Genomic DNA, 19,358 nt, shown 5'->3' with positions numbered 1-19,358 from the left:
TATATTACACCTCAGGGGTCATTTATCATGAAGAATATATGACACATGAGTCCCATTCCTACCAGAAAAAATTATTGAAGGTTTATAGATATTATTTCCTTTGTACATCAATTTGTATGCATATCTGTCTGTGCAGTATTTAGTGAAGATATCATTCTGGGCATGTTGTGCAAAGGGGTACAAAACAGAAAAAGCACAGTGAAAAAATTGCCCCTCTTTAATTCTTTAGGGCACAAGTAGCATCTTTCATCTTTCATGTAGAGAGGAACAGGTTTGATCAATGGCCTTATGTAGCAACCTAGAATTGATCTGGGAAAGGCCCTTAGCTGGTGGCTGAAATTACAGTTTGCAATTTTGACAGAATTTGCTGGTGGGAGAACTGAGTATTGAAAAGCTAATGAGAGGTGTGAGGCTTTTCTTGATTAGTGGATGAGTATGATGCTCTTTAGCATGAAAGGAGAGCTAAGTCTAAATGTTTCTAATGAATTGGGACTGATCTTGTTGGACTCTTATTAGGGTGTCCCAGAAGAAGTTTGTGGCTATCTTGAATACCTTGAGCTGGGAATAGACTACCCAGAACAAAATCAGACTTCTGATTGAAATCTAATCTTATCTATAGATCATGGAGTATTTATTAAGTGTCTCCTGTGTGCCAGGCAACAAAGAGAATATATCTCATGGGAGAGGTATGGCTTGAGAATTGTCGAAAAAATATCTCTTTTAGTGGATCACAAGCTCAATATGAATCAACAGTATAAGAAAGAAGTTCCAAATAGCTAATATAATCTTAAGGTCCATTAATAGGAACACTAAACCCAGAATTAGGATTATGATGAATTTGCATATTGTATCCAGATGAAATTTCTGGGAACTTTATTTTTTTAATTAATTATTTTTCCATTAAAAATATGACTTCATTCCCATTAAGAAGAGAAAATGATCCCCTTTGTAAACATAAATTCAGGTATTACCTATGGACAAAAAAATTTTTCATTTAGCACTCTGAATCTGTCAGTTCTTTGTCTATACAGATCAGTAGTATGTTTCATCATTAGTCTTATTTAATCATGGTTGGCAATTCAATTGATCACAGCCCCCAAATCTTTCTTTCTTTTAAACTTTTGAAAAACAAAGTTCTGTTTTTTATTATTGGGGTAAAACAAGGATTTCTGTAACATTGTATATAAAATATGATGGCAAACATTTTATAATATATTGCTATTGCATAACTTGTTCTAGTTCTTATGAGATCTAGATTTGGGGTACCTAAATGAAATTAGGGCTTAATTGAGATCTAGTGGCAGGTTCAGAGTATAGGTAGTCAAATAGAGCTCCCCTGCAACCCCTTTGAATTTGGGGCAAGCATAAGGATTTATATGAGGTCTAGTAATGGTGCAAGAGCTCCCTGAAAAGTAATTTACAGATCTGAAAACCTAGATTGATAAAAGAGGTTTATTATGTGGTTTGAAAGTAAGATTAAAATCTAGCTGGTAAGAGATGAAGCGTAGAGATAAGAGGGCACCAGAAACAGGATTCCAGTGGGCAGAGTCCTTGGTATCAGATATGGTGCTGCCATGTTTAGAACCTCTGCAAAGAGAGGACTCCAGTTTGGCTCTTTTGCAATGAGAGATTTAGGTAAAGGGGCCCATAGTTGAAGTCCAAGTTGGCTCCTGGCTGGGTTTCAGCTAGGGCTAGAATTTGCTTAGTGGGGGTTGGGAAACCTGAGAAGATCATTAGAATGTGGGCTTGGACAGCCGAGGTTGGCTCAGATCCTATGGGGGCTGTGAGAGCCTGGATTTCCTATTGGAATTCAAAGGGGTACTTTTGACCAGGATTTGTGAATCAAAGGTCCTAGCTTCTTGAATTGATAATGTATCAGCTAGAAGGGGTTGGGAATCAGAAAGGAATAAATCAATCTGAAAGGACTAGTTTCTTGGACAAGGTCCCTTTAAGAAAGGGACCACAACCCTTGTCAGTTCTGCCACATCCCTCTGCATCAGTTCATACAACTCTTTCCAGGTTTCTCAGAAACTGTTTCCTTCATTATTTCTCATACTACAATATTATTGTATCAGACTCATGTATCATAATTTGTCCAGACATTCCCCCATTGATAGTGGTGCTACAATTTAGAAAAGACATGGATATGTTGGGATGTGTCCAACAGCCTGAAGAACAGATTTATTGGGAGAGGAAAGGTGGCTCTCTTATCTATATGAAAAGGCAGAATGTGGAAGAGAAATTATAATTGTTTTATTTATGCATAGAAGTAAGAACCATAACCTATGGGTGGAAATTGCTGAGAGAGAGAGTTTGATTCCTCATAATGTAAAACTTCCTAATAATAAAAGCAAATATCAAAGTGGAATGAATTATATTAGGAAGCAATGCCATGGCACATGAATGAATTGGAATAATGTCACAATGTGTTTGATTGATGATTTCTTTCCTGTTCTCCTTTTCCCTTCAATCTCTCCCATTATGAGTACTTTTCTTTTTCTTTTTTTTATGAGTCCTTTGTTTTCATTGGCCAAAATATGAGATTCAATTTCAGTTTTTGTTCTTGCAATGAGACATTTGATGTATTTATTCAAGAATTGACTCATTTGACCTCCTTTCCTTTTTTTTTTTTTAAAGGAAATTTATATATATATCAGAAATGCTAATCACTTACTTTACAGATGATAACATATGTTAAATAACAATCAATTCAGACAGCACTGCAAAAGTTCGTTTTAAATGGAGACTGAAAGAGTGAAATGTTAAATATGTCAGACAAGGGACAGATTGTAGAAAAAGGAACAGCTTCAAAGACAGCAGTAAAAGTGAGTCAATATTCCAAAATTTCTGGCATGCAGGTAAAGCAGGAACCAATAGGATAAATGATTGCTCAGAAACCACATGTTAATAAAATGTAAAAAATAATAAATAGAATATCATTTATTAAATATATCAATACATTAATACAATAAATACATCAATACATTAGAAATCAGACTAAAGAAGTTGTAAAAACCAAATTATATTCTGAGGGAAGGCCATGGTACTCCATCCCCTCTTCATTACAAGTATGGAGGACTAAGTGTGAAAAAATACATACAGTTTTTTCATGTGTTGGATAGGAGGGGATGAAAAAGACCTAGGTTGAGAAGTGCAGGTGGCATGTTAACGAAAAACAGCCACAATGAATTATTTTAAGAAGAATAGATTTTTCTCCTACTGAATTGCCAGAATCTTATGAATTCTCTAGTAACAGTGAAGGGGTGGTTCCTGTCTGAAATCTCTTTATTTCAAAATATTCTGTTTCTCTTTACTATGACTTTTCTGATGAGTAATAAGGCCAGACTTCCTCCTAAAGCCTTTCCCACACTCATTACATGCAAAGGGTTTCTCTCCAGTGTGAGTTCTCTGATGTCCAGTAAGGTATTGACGATGGCTGAAGGCTTTTCCACATTCCTTACATAGAAAGGGTTTTTCTCCAGTATGAATTCTGTGATGGATCGTGAGATTGTTCCTCTGACTAAAACCTTTCCCACATTCCTTACATATAAAGGGTTTCTCTCCAGTGTGAGTTCTCTGATGTACAGTAAGTCCTAGTCTCTCACTGAAGGCTTTTCCACATTCATTACATACAAAGGGTTTCTCTCCAGTGTGAGTTCTCTGATGTACTTTAAAGCCTCTTCTCTCACTGAAGGCTTTTCCACATTCATTACATATAAAGGGTTTCTCTCCAGTGTGAGTTCTCTGATGTACTTTAAAGCCTCCTCTCTCACTGAAGGCTTTTCCACATTCATTACATACAAAGGGTTTCTCTCCAGTGTGAATCCTCTGATGTACCATAAGGCTTCCTCCTTGGCTGAAGGCTTTTCCACATTCCTTACATTGGAAGGGTTTCTCTCCAGTATGAACTCTCTGATGAATAGTGAGTGTGTAACACTGACTAAAACCTTTCCCACATTCCTTACATACAAATGGTTTCTCTCCAGTGTGAGTTCTCTGATGTACAATAAGGCTTCCTTGATGGCTGAATACTTTTCCACATTTGTTACATACAAATGGTTTCTCTCCAGTGTGAGTTCTCTGATGTACTGTAAGGTTTCCTCTCTCACTGAAGGCTTTTCCACATTCATTACATGCAAAGGGTTTCTCTCCAGTATGAATTCTCTGATGAATACTGAGATTGTACTTCTGACTAAAACCTTTCCCACATTCCTTACATACAAAGGCTTTCTCTCCAGTGTGAGTTCTCTGATGTTCAGTAAGGAAATCTTGATGACACCCACTAGAGTCTCTGATCTTGGGACTCCAGGCTCCTTGTTGCTTCTCCAACACACAGATCAGGTCCAGTCTGGAAACAGGAATCCCCACAGAGAGCAGGTTCTGGTAGTTCTCCAGCATCACATTTCTGTGCAGGGCCCTCTGGGCAGGCTCCAGAAGCCTCCACTCCTCACTGGTGAAGTCCACAGCCACATCCTGGAAGGTCATGGGTTCCTGAGTTGGGGCTATGAGAAAGCCGGAAGTCACAGCCTCTTTGGGCTCCATCTGCTGCCTGGGGATGAGCAGAGTCTCCACAGTTCTGGGGGCTTCTCCACTGAACTCACCACTCCTGTCAGTTGAACTGCTGAGTGTAGGGCTTCAGGTCCAGGGTCTCACTTGATTGCCAAATATAGTGTACTCTTTTCAGCCCCCAAATTGGGAAGACAAAATTTACTATGCTTTCTAGAGGCCCACAATGCGTGCCAAAAGTTATTGTCCAGACTAGGTCTCTGGAGGATCTCAGGACCAACCTTGGTCTTAATGGATTAGTGAAGGGGGCAGGAGAGCCACCAGGACAGTCCAAGATGAAGTGTCTCTTTCCAGTCTTCTCAGCCCTTAAATACCTCAGCATGATTACATCAGCACAGCACACTGAGCAAGTGGTAACTAGGGCAGCAGGACATCCCACAGCACATTGTGTTAACACATTTGTTAAGTATAAGTACCCCGCTGTTGACATGTAAACAGAACACAGGTGGTTACTCCCTCATTGACTTCTCCTGAGAGGTGAGAACACCAAAGAGAGGTGGGAAGATAATCAGACATGGTCAGCAGGTTCTCTCTGAGCCAAAGGCTCTTATACCTTACCCAGAGTTCCCCCACTCTCTGAGGCCCTCTGCCAATCAACACAAACACAAGTAGATGAAATGTCTCTTGGCATCAGCTTAGGGCGGGCTCCAGCACTTGGAACCATCCACCTGGGACAAATCTAGTTGGAAGACCCCAAGTGTTTGGAGGGAACAGATCCTTCTCTTTCCCAGTCATCAAGAACCACAAGCTCCCAGGGAGCCAGGCAAGTCTCACCCCTGCCCTGAGACTGAGTCATCCCCCCAGTGTCCCTTGAGGAGGGGGGGGCTCAAGCACTGCCAGGGCTGCCAGCCACTGTCCCCTCCTGGCCTCACCCAGGGAGACTCCGGGCCCAGGAAGAGCCGCATCCCCGGGGCCTCGGGCTCCTTGCAGCCCAAACCTCCCCCGGGACCGGCAGGGCGGCAGCCTGTGGGGAGGGCTCAGCCACAGCCAGGGAAGCCCCGGGACAATGGGAAGCCCCACAGCCCGGCTCAGCCCCGGCCCCCGAGAGAGGCTGAGGTCACCATGGCCTCCGGCCCTTCCCGCTGCCGGAACCCCGAGGTGTGCGGTCCCCTCCTTTCCCCACCCCCAGCAATGACCCTCCAAGGGGCTGGGCCAACGCTTCTTGGAGGAGGAGCCACGGGCTGGGCCGGACCAGGAGAGGGCTTCCGAGCCGGACAGAGGATGCAGGAGTGACCGGAGAAGAATTGGGGGCGGGGGACCCCGAGACAGGAGACCAAAGCTGCAGCGACAACGGGACACCACGTGGGGGAGGGGAGAGAGGGCAAGGAGAGGAGGCGGCAGGGGCACAGCCGCCGTGGGGGAGGGGACGCTCCTGAAAGGGGCGGTGGCAGGACCCCCGAGGGAGGGGAGGCTGCGGGCGATGGGGGGCTGCACGCACACTCACAGGCACCTCACGAACGCTAGTACTGGCGCACACTTAGGAGCTTGTACACACACGTGTGCGAGACACCATGGCCACAGAGGACTGTGGCTCAAGGGGGGGGGGGGGGCCTCAGCAGTGCCCATGCGCGTGCGCACTCTCAGGTCCGAAGCCTGGGGACCCTCCTCCTGCCCGAGCTAACAGCGGGAGCCGGGGCCACGCGTGCGCAGTGACACAAACCGCAGGGCTCGCTCAGTCCCGGGGATTTGGAAAGGTTTTCTTCAGCCCCACAATTCAGCCCGCGGCTTTCCGGAATTGTCGTCCGGCGGTCACGGGCGCACAGGCTGCTGGGAAACCTTAGCTTCGGTCACCCCGGCGTTTGTGGGCAAGGTCCCGGCTCTGCTTGTCAGGGGCGGCCCCGACTTCCCCCGGCTTTCCTCGAGGAGCCAACGGCTTTCACTTGGGCGGCTGCGGTCTCTGTGGGCGGGGATCCGCCAGCCCGAGGAAGTCACCGCCGGCGGCGCCTCCGGCTTCTCCCTCCCTTCGCCGGGGTCGCGGCTGTTTGGGGTCTGTAAGGGGGAGCTCCGAGCCCCTTCCCCTTCTCTCCGCCTCCCCCGGTACACAACAGGCGTTTAATAAAGGTTCCCTGACTTGGAGCTGCTCCCCTCTGACAGGCCTCGCCTCTGCCCGCAGCTCTGCGGAGACAATGGAGGCCCGGGAAGCTGCGCTCGGGACAGCCCGTGCTGCTCTCTAACGCGGCCGGGACGGGAACACGATGAGGCCCGGCTGCTTTCCGGGCCCGGAACCGCACGGACTCTACGTCTCCCCGTCAGCCCGGGAGCTCCGGGAGGCCCGGAACCGTGTGGCTTCTTCTGTTCCCCTGGCCTGAGCCCCGTCTCTGGGCCGCCCCAGGCGCTGCGTCCGCCTTTGTTAGCTTATGTGCCGCCCAGAGGGGAAGCCTTTCCTCGTGTTCTTAGTCCTCAGCATTAAGCGGTCCCTCCCCGGTACCACGTGCACCCCCTGCTTCTCCAAGCTGTGTCGCACCAGCCCTTTTCCCAGGCAATGGTGAGGCCCCTGAGGAGTGTTGGAGCCCAGAATTTTGCAGAAACGTCACACGTGCGCGTCGACTGGATTGAGTAGAACTCTCCTAGTGTTTTGCATTTTCTGAGGTGTAGGAACAGCACCAATGAACCGTTTGGGTTTTGCGTTTGTTTTATTTTGTTTTGTTTTTTTGGATCACCTCAGGAAATCTGTTCTATATCTTTTTCTCTCAGAGTCGGGAACAATATAATGGTGCAACAAATAGGAACAATCGGGTTTTTTCTTTACTGTGCATTTTGGACTTCAGTTATGTTGGTAGCAATCTGAGAATAATAATAGTAATAATAACAGTAACCAACATTTTTAGAATGAAATAGCCCAGGCAATAACATTCAGGACAGCCGAGGAGTTGGTAATTTTGAGAGCGTTTATTACAGCCGGTGCGACCTCCCGGGAGCGTTCCCTCAGGAACAGAAGTAGAGACAGCCTCATAAAGCAGTCTCGTTCAGCCTTGCAGTTATTTTGGGTGTTAAACATTGACTGGACTTTCCACTTACAGGCAGAAAGATAGGGGGCTTACAGGTGACAGGAGAATGCACAGTGGCAGATGTTGACATAGAGTATTGGAACAGGTCAGGGGTATCTGACATCGTTAGGCAAGTATTCTGTCTGCACATACTTGAGCAAGCACTTTACCTTCCCTTAATTTACCTTAAGCAACATGTTCCTGTAAGCCTGAGGCCCCCCGGACCCAGGACTGAGGAGGGGCCAATCTTTTGCCCATTGCAATAATACCTGACAGCTGCCAAGTGCTTTGCAAAGATTGTCTCATTTGACCCTCACAATAAGCCTCAGGTGGATGCTGTTATTATCTCCATTTATAAGTGAGGAGAGGAAATGGTTTGTCCAGAGTCGCACAGTTAGGAAGTGGCTGAGGTTGGATTTGGACTCAGGTCCAGGCCAGAACCTTATCTACTGTGCCATTGAGCTGCTTTTAATGGATGAGGATGAGGAGGTAGAGGTAAAGGAGGAAGAGGAGGGGGAGGAAGAGGAGTAAGAGTAGGGGGAAGAAAGGACTGAGGAGAAGGAGAAAGAAGAGGAAGTGTGAAGGAGGAAGAGAGGGGAAGAAATGAAGGAAGAACAGGTGGAGGAGAAGGAGAGGGAGAAGAAGAGGGAGAGGAGAAAAAGAAGAGTGTGTGTGTGTTTAGTATAAGAAAGGAAAAAGGAAGGGAACTCTCTTAGGTGACTAGAGATAGAATTGGGGTGATATCAATTATCTCCAGACTATCTTGTCTAAATCTTGTTTTTACAGAGTTGTTTGCAAGTGCTCCTTCCTCTCCTTTCTCCATTTAAATATAAACTCAAGCGCAGGGCCTATTTTTTGGCTTTTCTTTATATTTTTAGTGATTATCACAATATAGAAGGTGTTTAATAAATGCTTATTGACTAAGTGTAACATGCATTCTGGGAGAGGAGCTTCTATTGAAGTTACTTATTAAACTTTCATTGATCTTATTTCCTGAAGGAAGGCTGAGTCCATCAGCATTATAAAGTACTTATTATGTTACACATTGTTCTAAGCACTTGGGAAAATCCCAAAAAACAGTCTTCTCCTCCCCAACCCAAAAAATCTTTGCTCTCATAAAACTTATATTCTGAGGAAGAGGATGAAGGAAAGGGAGCACAGAAAAAGCTGTATATAGCTGTATAAAAGATTTTTGATATCACCCCAAATCCATCTCTAGTCACCTAAGAGAGTTCTCTTCATTTTTCCTCTCTTATACTAAAGTGTTAAGTTAGTTTTGAGCTTTAATGAGTCCAGGCATATGAACTTCTATAGAGATGACTTACAAACTGGAAACAGATGATATTTAAAAGTTTATTAATTTCCTTTCTTTTACATTTATTTAGTTTAAAAAGTTTTGAATAATAATTTTTAATTTTAGTTCAATTTTTTGGATGATACTTTCTCAAAGAAGAGTAGACAAGGTCTTCATTGCCATCTTGGGGTATACCTGACTTATTTTCATTGAATTTTGTTGTTGTTGTTGAAGGTCACACCAAAGTTGTCAAACACCCTCTTTGGGGGGATGATCTTAAGGCTAGGATTACATATAACATCGTCTCAGTCACTGAGCAACAGCTGATGAAAGGTTTTATGAAATTCGAAAATTGAACTAGAGAAATGAAATATAGCAAATGATGGTGATTATCTTGAATTTTAATCAGAAATATTCAGTATTTGAACATTTTAAAGAAATCGACCTTTGGCATGTTTTTATACTTATTTATTTTAATCCTTCAGAAATTATTAAAGCTTAAAACTGAAGTAAAAATTTAGGAAACTATGAAACACATTTAGAATACACAGAAGATAATCTTGGGGGCAGCTAAGTGGTGCAGCTTATAGAATATGAGGCTTGCATTAGGAAGACCTGAGTTCCAATCTGATCTCAAGAGGTGTGACCTTGGTGTGACCTTGGTGTGACATGGTTGTTTAATGGCTCCCTATTAGGAAAAGCCAGAAGTCAAAGAATGATGAAAAGGCAACAGATTTTTGATATCACCCCAAATCGATCTCTAGTCACCTAACAGAGTTCTTTTTATTTTTCCTTTCTTATACTGATCACATACACTCTTCTTTTTCTTCTCCTCTCCCCCCTTTACAGGGAGAAGTGCTGGCAATGTCTGGATTAGCTTCACACCTCCCTTTGGTGTTCTCACCTTTCTTGAGAAGTCAAGGAGAGAGTGAACATGTCTGTTCTATTTACATATCAACAGCAGGGTGCTTATACTTAACACATGTGTTAACTCAGTGTGCTGTGGGATGCCCTGCTGCCAGAGTTAACACTTACTCAGTGTGCTGTGGTGATGTAATCATGCTGAGGTATTTAAGGGCTGAGAAGACTGGAAAGAGACATTTCATCTTTAACCTTCCTGGTGGCTGTCCTGCCTTCTTTCCTCCTCCACTAAGACCAAGGCTAGTCCCAAGATCCTCCAAAGAGCTAGTCCGGACACTACTTTTTGGCATCCAGTCTGGGCCTCTAGAAAACATAGTATATTTTGTCACCCCAATTTTGGGGCTCAAGATAGTGCACTATATTTGGCACCCAAGTGAGGTCCTGGACCTGAAGTCCTATACTCAGCAGCTCAACTGACAGGATTGGTGAGTTCAGTGGAGAATTTCCCCAGACCTGTGAAGATTCTGCTCATCCCTAGGCAGGAGATGGAGCCCAAGGACGGTGTGACTTCTGGCTTTCTCATGGTACCCATTCAGGAACCCGTGACCTTCTGGGATGTGGTTGTGGATTTTACGAGTGAGGAGTGGAGGCTTCTAGACCCTGCCCAGAGAGCCCTGCACAGGAATGTGATGCTGGAGAACTACCAGAACCTGCTCTCTGTGGGGATTCCTGTTTCCAGACTGGATCTGATCTCTGTGTTGAAGGAGCAAGAAGGAGCCTCGAGTCCCAAGAGCAGAGACTCCAGTGGGTCTCATCAAGATTTGCTTACTGTACATCAGAGAACTCACACTGGAGAGAAACCATTTGTGTGTAAGGAATGTGGGAAAAGTTTTAATTGGAAGAACGCTCTCACTGTTCATCAGAGAGTTCATTCTGGAGAGAAACCCTTTTTATGCAAGCAATGTGGGAAAGGTTTTAGTCAGAGGATCAATCTCACTATTCACGAGAAAGTTCATACTGGAGAGAAATCCTATGAATGTAACAAATGTGGAAAAGTCTTCACCCGTCAAGGAAACCTTACTGTACATCAGAGGATTCACACCGGAGAGAAACCTTTTGTATGTAATGAATGTGGAAAAGTCTTCAGCCGTCAAGGAAATCTTACTGTACATCAGAGAACTCACACTGGAGAGAAACCCTTTTTATGCAAGCAGTGTGGGAAAGGTTTTAGTCAGAGGATCAATCTCACTATTCATGAGAGAGTTCATACTGGAGAGAGACCCTTTGAATGTAATGAATGTGGAAAAGTCTTTAGCCGTCAAGGACACCTTACTGTACATCAGAGGATTCACACCGGAGAGAAACCTTTTGTATGTGATGAATGTGGAAAAGCCTTCAGCCAGAGAGGCTGCCTTATTGAACATCAGAGAACTCACACTGGAGAGAAACCATTTGTATGTAATAAATGTGGGAAAAGTTTTCGTCAGAGACACCATCTCACTTATCATCAGAGAACTCACACTGGAGAGAAACCCTTTGCATGTAATGACTGTAATTAGTAAGACGTCGAGCCTTATTACTTATCACAAAATTCATACTGGAGAGAAACAGAATTTGTTGAAATAGAGATTTCAGACAGAAACTGGCCCTTCACGGCCACCAGAAATTTATATGATTTTGGCAGCTCAGTAGGAGAACTATCTATCCTTTCTAAAATAATTCATGGTGGCTCTTTTTTGTTAACATGCCACCTCACTTCTCAACCTGGGACATTTTTTCCCCTCCACATTCAACACATGAAAAAACTCACATTGTCTGTATTGTTTCACAGTGAGTCTACCATACTTGTAAAGATGGAGTACCATGGTCTTCCCTCAGAATTTGATTTGGCTGTTATTATTTCTTTAGTCTGATTTCTAATGTATTGATGTATTTCATAAATGTAATTGATGTATCTAATGTATTAATAAAACAATGTATTGATGTACTTAATAAATGATATTCTATTCAGTTTTTACATTGTATTAGTATATGATTTTTGAGTAATAATTTATCTTTTTTGGTGCCTCCTTTAGCTGTATGCCACAAATTTTGGAATATTGACTCCCTTTTACCACTGTCTTTGAAGCTGTTCCTGTTTCTACAATCTGTCCCTTGCCTGACATATTTAACAATTCACTATTTCAGTTTCCATTTAAAAGTAACTTTTGCAGTGCTGTCTGAATTGACTATTATTTAACTTATGTTATCATCTGTGAAGTAAATGATTAGAATTTCAGATATATATATATATAAATTTCCTTTTAAAAAAAAAAAAAAGGAAATTCCTTGGACAGCAAGTAAATCAAATCAGTCAATTCTTGAATAAATACATCAAATTCCACATTGGAAAGACAAAAACTAAAATTGAATCTCATATTTTGGCCAATGAAAAGAAAGGACTTATAAAAAAAAGAAAAAGAAAAGTACTGATAATGGGAGAGATTGAAGGGAAAAGGAGAATAGGAAAGAAATTGTCAGTCAAACAAATTGTGACATTATTCCAGTTCATTCATGTGCCATAGCATTGCTTCCTGACATAATTCATCCCACGTTGATATTTGCTTTTATTTTAAGGAAATTTTATATTATGAGCAATCAAACTCTCCCTCTCAGCAATTTCCACCCATAGGTTATGGTTCTTACCTCTATGGATAAATAAAACAATTATAATTTCCCTTCCACATGCTGCCTCTTCAAATAGTTGAAGAGAGCTACCTCTCCTCTCCCAATAAATCTTCTCTTCTTCAGGCTGCTGGACACATTCCAACATATCCATGTCCTTCCTCAATTATAACACCACTATCAATGGGAGAATGTCTGGACAAATTATGATACATGAGTCTGATACAATAATATTGTAGTATGAGAAATGATGAAGTGTTACACCCCTATGGACTACTCTAACCTGATAGCTCCCCTTAAAGCTACTCTTAATGCCCATCCATCGACGGCACGGCTAGGCCACACTTACCCATCTTCGGGCACCAACCTGGATCCTATAGAGACAGACCACCATTAGGTAGGGGTGAAGCAAAAGAGAACTTTATTCTGAGATAGCACATATTTATACCCCACTGATGATATGGGGGAAGGGGGAAGTCCTCTAGGAACCTGGTATAATGGGATTGGCCCAAGAAGAAGGAGGGAGGTGTCCTAGGCCTTGAGAGCACTAAGGAGGGACGCATGGTACCTGGAATCAGACACAGCCTCATGGGGCTGTGCCCCACCTCCACGTAGCACTTGCCTGTGCCTCAGAACCTCTCATCCCTCAGGTCCTCCTACGTGCCTTGAACTGCATTCCTTGCTTCTAGAGGCTTTTTAACCCTTACAATGAAGGAAAAAGTTTCTGAGGAACCTGGAAAGATTTGTATGAACTAATGCAGAGGGATGTAAGCAGAACTGATCCAGGTTTATGAAACTAGTTCTTTCAGATTGATTTATTCCTTTCTGATTACCAACCCCTTCTAGCTGATGCATTATCAATTCAAGAAGCTAGGACCTTTGATCCACAAATTCTGGTCAAAGGTACCCCTTTGAATTCAAATAGGAGATCCAGGCTCTCCCAGCCCCCATGGGATCTGAGCCAACATGGCTTGTCCCAGCCACCATTCTAAGGATGTTGTCAGGTTTCTCAGCCCATACCAAGCAAATTCTAGCCCTCTATGAAACCCACCCAGGAGCCAACTTGGGAGTCCCACCAACGGGCCCCTTTAGCTAAATCTCTCATTACAAAAGAGCCAACCTGGAGTCCTCTCTTTGCAGAGATTCTACACATTGCAGCACCATGCCTGGCACCAATGACTCCCTGCACAGTGAAATCCTATTTCTCATGCCTTCTTATCTCTACCTTCACCTCTTACTAACTAGATTATAATCTTACCTTCAAACCTCATAATAAACCTCTTTTATCAATTTAGGTTTTGGGGTCTGTAAATTCCTTTACAGGGGACTCTTCCGCCACTACTAGACTTTCTTTAACTCCTTATACTTGCTCCAAATCCAAAAGGGTTGCAGGGCAGCTCCATTTGACTCCCTGTACTCTAAACCTGCCACTAGAACTCAACTAAACTCTAATTTCATTTAGGTACCCCAAATCTAGACCTCATCAGAACAAGGACAACAATTTATGCAATAGCAATATAGTATAAAATCTTTGCCATCATATTTTATATAAAATGTGACACAAATCCTTGTTTTACCACAATAATAAAAAATAAAACATTTGTTTTTCAAAAATTCAAAAGAAAGAAAGATTTGGGAGCTGTGATCATTTCAGTGACCAACCATGATTAAATACGACTAGTGATGAAAGATTGTACTGATCTTTATAGACAAAGAACTAACAGATTTAGAGTGCTAACTGAAACATTTTTTGTTTTCCATGGGTAATACTTGAATTGATGTTGCTTGACTTTCAATATTTACAAAAGGGATCATTTTTCCTTCTTAATGAAAATGAAATCATATTTTTTATGGCAAAGTAATTAATAAAATAAAGCACCCAGAAATTTGTTCTGGATGCAGTATACAAATTCATCATAATCCTAATTCTGGATTTAGTGTTCTCATTAATGGACCTTAAGATTATATTAGCTATTTGGAGCTGCTTTCTGATACTGTTGATTCATATTGAACTTCTGATCCACTAAAATAGATTTTTTTCAACAATTCTCAAGCCATACCTCTCCCATCTAATAATTATACAGTTTGTATTTTGACATCATTTTATTCCTATTACATTTCATGTTGTAAGATCTTGTCCATTGTTCTAACCCATAAAGTTCTTTAGGCTTTTGATTATCTCTTACAATGTGTAGTCCATTCTTTCCAACAACTTATCAGCAAATTTGGGATGCATGAGGAGTAGCCACTTTTTGACTTAAAAAGTCAAGTGATGGACAAAATGAGAGGGGGGAAGACAGACAAACAGAGAAAAAGAGAGAGAAAGGGAGAGAGAATGGAATGGGATTCTCTTTGTTGCCTGGAACATAGAGGACACTTAATAAATACTCCGTGATCTACAGATAAGATTGGATTTCAATGAGAAGCCTGATTTTGTTCTGGTTAATCCATCCCTAACTCTTAAATTCAAGGTAGCCACAAACTTCTTCTGGGACACCATAATAAGGGTCCAACAAGATCAGTCCCAATTCACTGGGAACATTCAGACCTAGATCTACTTGCATGCTAAAGGGCATCATACTCACCCACTAATCAAGAAAAGCCTCACACCTCTCATTAGATTTTCAATACTCAGTTCTCCCACCAGCAAATTCTGTCAAAATTGCACACTGTAACTTCAGCCACCAGCCAAGGGCCTTTCCCAGCTCAATTCTCGGTTGATACATAAGGCCATTGTTCAAACCTGTTCCTCTGTACATGAAAGATGAAAGATGTTAATAATACTCTAAAGAATTAAAGAGGGCCAATTTTTTCACTGTGCTTTTTCTCTGTTTGGTACACCTTTGCACAATATGCCTAGAATGATATCTTCACTAAACACTGTACAGACAGATATGCATGAAATTTGATGCACAAAGAAAACAATAGTTATAAACCTTCAATCATTTTTTCTGGAAGGAATGGGGCTCATCTGTCATATAGTCTTCATACTAAAAAAATCATGTTAAATGACTCCTGGGGTATAATACATTTGTTTTTTATGGTTGGATGAGTTTTTGACAAAATGAGAAGTCATTTACTTCATCGAGAGAGGGAAGGAAGATTATAGAATGTCAGAGTTGGAAAGGAGCAGAGATATTATCAGTTCCTTGTTAATTATTATTTAGCCTTCACTTGCTGATCTAGAAGAATGGAAAACTTCCTATCTTCCAAGGTAGCCTAATTTACTTGCTCAGAAGATGGGGAGATTTTTGTATTACAAAAGATCTAATTTTTTCTCTCTGCAATTTCTATCCATAGATTCTAGTTTTTATTTTTTGTTTTAAAACTTTTCAAAAACTTTCTTTTAAATCTAATTCCTTTTCAACATTCCATCTTTTTCTGACTCTTTGGACCCATAACACTATTCAAAATGATGTCAGGAATAACTCCCTGTTGTTTTTTGTTCCTATTATTGTGATGGTAATTATGGTGATGATTGTAGTTGTGGTGCTGATAAGTCATTTCAGAATATCTCAAGAGTCTAAATTAATTTCTCTTAGCACCTGGGAAGTGCATCTGCTATCCAGAATTAAGCAGCTGAAAAGCAGTCCTTACACAATTCACATTTTCAGCTAATGAGTTTTTCTAGGAACTAGTTGGGTAGCTGGATGGTTCAATGGATAAAGGGCCAGCTCTGGAGTCAAGACCTGAGTTCAAATGTGGCTTCAGACATCATGTAGATTGGGTCTTCTAAAAAGGTTTTGCTATTTTTACTTTCTAGTAGTAGCAACTCAGGCCTATGATTCTTATGAACCTCCTCCTTCAAGATTCTCTTTTTTAAAATTTATCTGTAGAGCAAATATGTGAATCACAAAAATCTGACCTGGTGTTAAAATATTCCTTCTATTTCCATTGCTCACTATGTGCTACAGAACAATAGAGACACATCAGACCACTTATGAATAGGTTAGCAGGTGTTTTAACTATATTGTTTAAGATTATTTTTATTTCCTAAAATATTTAACAGTGAATTTTTCAATATTTAACCTTTTATTGTTTCCATGTGCATGCTAAAATGATAAATCCTTTTTAAAGTTTTCTGTTCCAGCTCCTATTTTTCCATCTTTCTTTATGTTGCCCACTCCTTGACTTGACAAGCATTTAGATATTGATTATACATGTTCAATCATGAAAAAGTTCCATTTTGGTCATTGTATAAAAGAAAATAAAGAAAATGACAATAGCATTCTTCAATTAGTAATCAGAAAATATTAATTTTTTGTGATAGTGTACAGTCTTTCATCATTACTCCTTGCAGAATGTCATAGATCATTGTATTGTGGACAATTGCTACATCCCTCAATGTACAATATTGCTTTTCATGGTGTACAATGTTTGCCAGGTTCCATTCACATCCCTTTGAATCATTGTATCTAATTCTTCCCGAGTTTTTTGCACTCTTGTTTCATCTTGTCTCTCCTCAAAAGTGTTTGCTTCTAAACACCTTCTGGCTCACAATGCACTTTCTTCCATCACCCTTCCCTCTTGTTGTAACACAAAACCCTCCTACTTTCCTGCAGGGAAGAAGGGAGAGATATCTATACTCACCTGAGTGTTCATATTACTTCCTCTTTGAGTTAATCCTGCTGAGACTGAGATACACTCATGCCCCCTGGTCTCCTCCTCCTTCCCTACAATGTTATGGGCCAGAACTCTGAACTTGAAATGAGGATTCTTACAAGGCGCTAAGTCAGTGGAATTAATAGGACAATGGTTATCTAGTTAGCATGGTGATTAATAGCTCTCTGCTTCAGTACATGTACTTCATACTTAATATTGGTCTACAAGATTCACACTTATGTAATTATAATAGAATATACAACAGCCCCCACGGAAGCAGAGACACATTCATTTCATCATCTACCTTTGTGGTCACTGGAGGCTGAAGCACAAGCTCGGGGACTCAGGGCCAGATTCATTCACTCCATCTCACACCATCCTGGAGCCTGGCCTCCTGTACATCCCCTACTGAGACCAAGGCTGGTCTGAAAGACTCTCTAGAAAGCTGCCCAGCCCCAGGAAAGGAGAACATAAAGAATTTTGACTTTAACACCTGGCTATTCTCCCAGTGATTACTGAATTGAAACAAAGGCTGGTCCAGAGACCTCCAGAAAACCAATAAGAACATTAAACAATGTAACAGCTTTTTTGTCAGATAATTTCTGATTTTCCATCTTTCCATTTCCTTCTCCTGTCTACTCTTCTGCCTTCTTGGTTCCACCTTCCAAGATAGAGTTCTCCATATGAAATAATATTCTAAAAATGATACCAGAGGAAGAATCTAGAAAAATTTTGATAGATTAAATTATTGGAATTAAGAATTGAAGACAAAATTTTGGTAGGAATACATTGAGTCTTACACTTAATTTCACCTGTCAGACTAAAAAAGGGAAAATCATCGTGATACAATCAACTGATGAACATTTATTAAGAACTTGTTATATACAAGACATTGACCCAAATGATTGGAAGCCAAAAGCAGCAGTAGACAGTCCTTCCATCAAGAATCTCACAATCCAGTGGGGAAAACTAGAAGAAAACTAATATGTATAAATTATATATACATACATATATATATATATATATATATATATACATAATTTAAAAATAGGAATGAATTGTTTTAGAAAAGCTGACAAAGATGGCACAGTAAATGGAACACAGAGCTTACAGCGTCTGGAAGACTTGAAGTCAAATTCAGGGTCAGAAACTTAGTTAGCTGGATGACACATGATATGTTACAATTGATCTCATCTGTAAATTGGCCTAGAGAAGAAAATGGCAACAGAACAAAGTGTCTTTTCCCAAAAAAAAAAAAAAAAAAAAAAACTCAAATGTAGTCACAAAGACTCTCATTGATTGATTGATTGAGCCAGGAAATAAGTGGTAATTTAAAAAGCATTTATAATGACAATTATTGAGGTATTGCTTAGAAACAGATGTCACTGAAGGACATAGAAATCTTAGGGAAAATTATACATACATATATATTTAAGGAAATGATCCTAATATGTTCAGTTTTAGTTTCTCTCCTACTTTCTATATTTAGTTCCTTAAAGAGTACCATTCACCTGGATTTAAACAGTCAACTCTATTTTATAGGGGGAATACACAAACACAGAGAAATGGATGTGCCTCAGGCTTGTCTTTAGACACTAATTTTCTTCATTGGGTTTGAGTCCAAAGTAACAAGGATCATCCTTAACTATTTACACAAATGCCAATGTCACAAAAAGATGAGTGACAAAATGTACTTCCTTTCTTCCTCCATCCCTCCCTCTTTTCCTTCCTTCGTTCCTTCCTTGCTTCCTTCCTTCCTCTGACTTTGTGTGACCCTGCATAAATCACAAGTTCCCTTGCTCTCTGTTTTGTGATATATAAAACAAGATTTGTCTTAAAGACCTCTAAGATCCCTTCTGGTCCTGTTTCTGTGAGCCTGTGATCATGCCTGCTTGGTGCTAGAGTCTCAGTGTTGGAATTGATGCACCTGGACCAAACTCAGAAATGGGCTGTCATTTCAGCTAAATCTAAAAAATTAATTATCCTCCTTGCAAAATCAATTGCTTTTTCATCATTCTTTGACTTCTGGCTTTTCCTAATAGTGAGCCTTTAAAAATCAATGTCACAGCAGGATCACACCTCTTGAGATCCCATTGGAACTCAGGTCTTCCTAATGCAAGCCACCTGTTCTATATCCTGCACCACTTAGCTGCACCCAAGATTATCTTCTGTGTACTCTGAATATGTTTCATAGTTTTCCAAATTTTTAGTTCTGTTTTCAGCTTTAATAAATTCTGAAGGATAAATATAAATAAGTATAAAAACATTCCTAAAGTTGATTTCTTAAAACTTTTTAAATACTGAATATTTAGTATTAAAATTTAAGATAATCACCATCTTTTCTTATACTTCATTGCTCCAATTTTTGAACTTCATAAATCCTT

The 19,358-nt window shown here is 40.9% G+C and overlaps 2 protein-coding genes and 1 gene segment (V, D, J or C); 2 read left to right on the top strand and 1 right to left on the bottom strand.

Annotated features, from left to right (window-relative positions):
• Nucleotides 1-19,358, top strand: part of LOC141556155 (immunoglobulin lambda variable 9-49-like) — a 1,090,947-nt gene that overhangs the window by 560,528 nt on the left and 511,061 nt on the right.
• LOC141556094 (uncharacterized) lies at nt 3,092-4,511 on the bottom strand. The gene has a single exon (XM_074289625.1). It carries the CDS (start codon nt 4,483-4,485, stop codon nt 3,286-3,288), a length of 1,200 nt encoding a protein of 399 aa, XP_074145726.1. The 5' UTR covers nt 4,486-4,511; the 3' UTR covers nt 3,092-3,285.
• On the top strand, nt 9,480-11,591 carry LOC141556118 (uncharacterized). The gene has a single exon (XM_074289677.1). The coding sequence runs from the start codon at nt 10,254-10,256 to the stop codon at nt 11,265-11,267; it is 1,014 nt and encodes a 337-aa protein (XP_074145778.1). The 5' UTR covers nt 9,480-10,253; the 3' UTR covers nt 11,268-11,591.

This window comes from Sminthopsis crassicaudata, chromosome 1 (genome assembly GCF_048593235.1).
Source record: "Sminthopsis crassicaudata isolate SCR6 chromosome 1, ASM4859323v1, whole genome shotgun sequence".
In the NCBI taxonomy this organism is placed as follows: domain Eukaryota; kingdom Metazoa; phylum Chordata; class Mammalia; order Dasyuromorphia; family Dasyuridae; genus Sminthopsis; species Sminthopsis crassicaudata.
The sequence above is the reverse complement of the archived record's forward strand: the minus strand, read 5'-3'. Positions and strand labels throughout refer to the sequence as shown.

What these genes read in the sequence shown, in the direction of transcription:
- LOC141556094 (XM_074289625.1), bottom strand. Translation starts at nt 4,485, where the DNA reads ATGACCTTCCAGGATGTGGCTGTGGACTTCACCAGTGAGGAGTGGAGG.
- LOC141556118 (XM_074289677.1), top strand. Translation starts at nt 10,254, where the DNA reads ATGGAGCCCAAGGACGGTGTGACTTCTGGCTTTCTCATGGTACCCATT.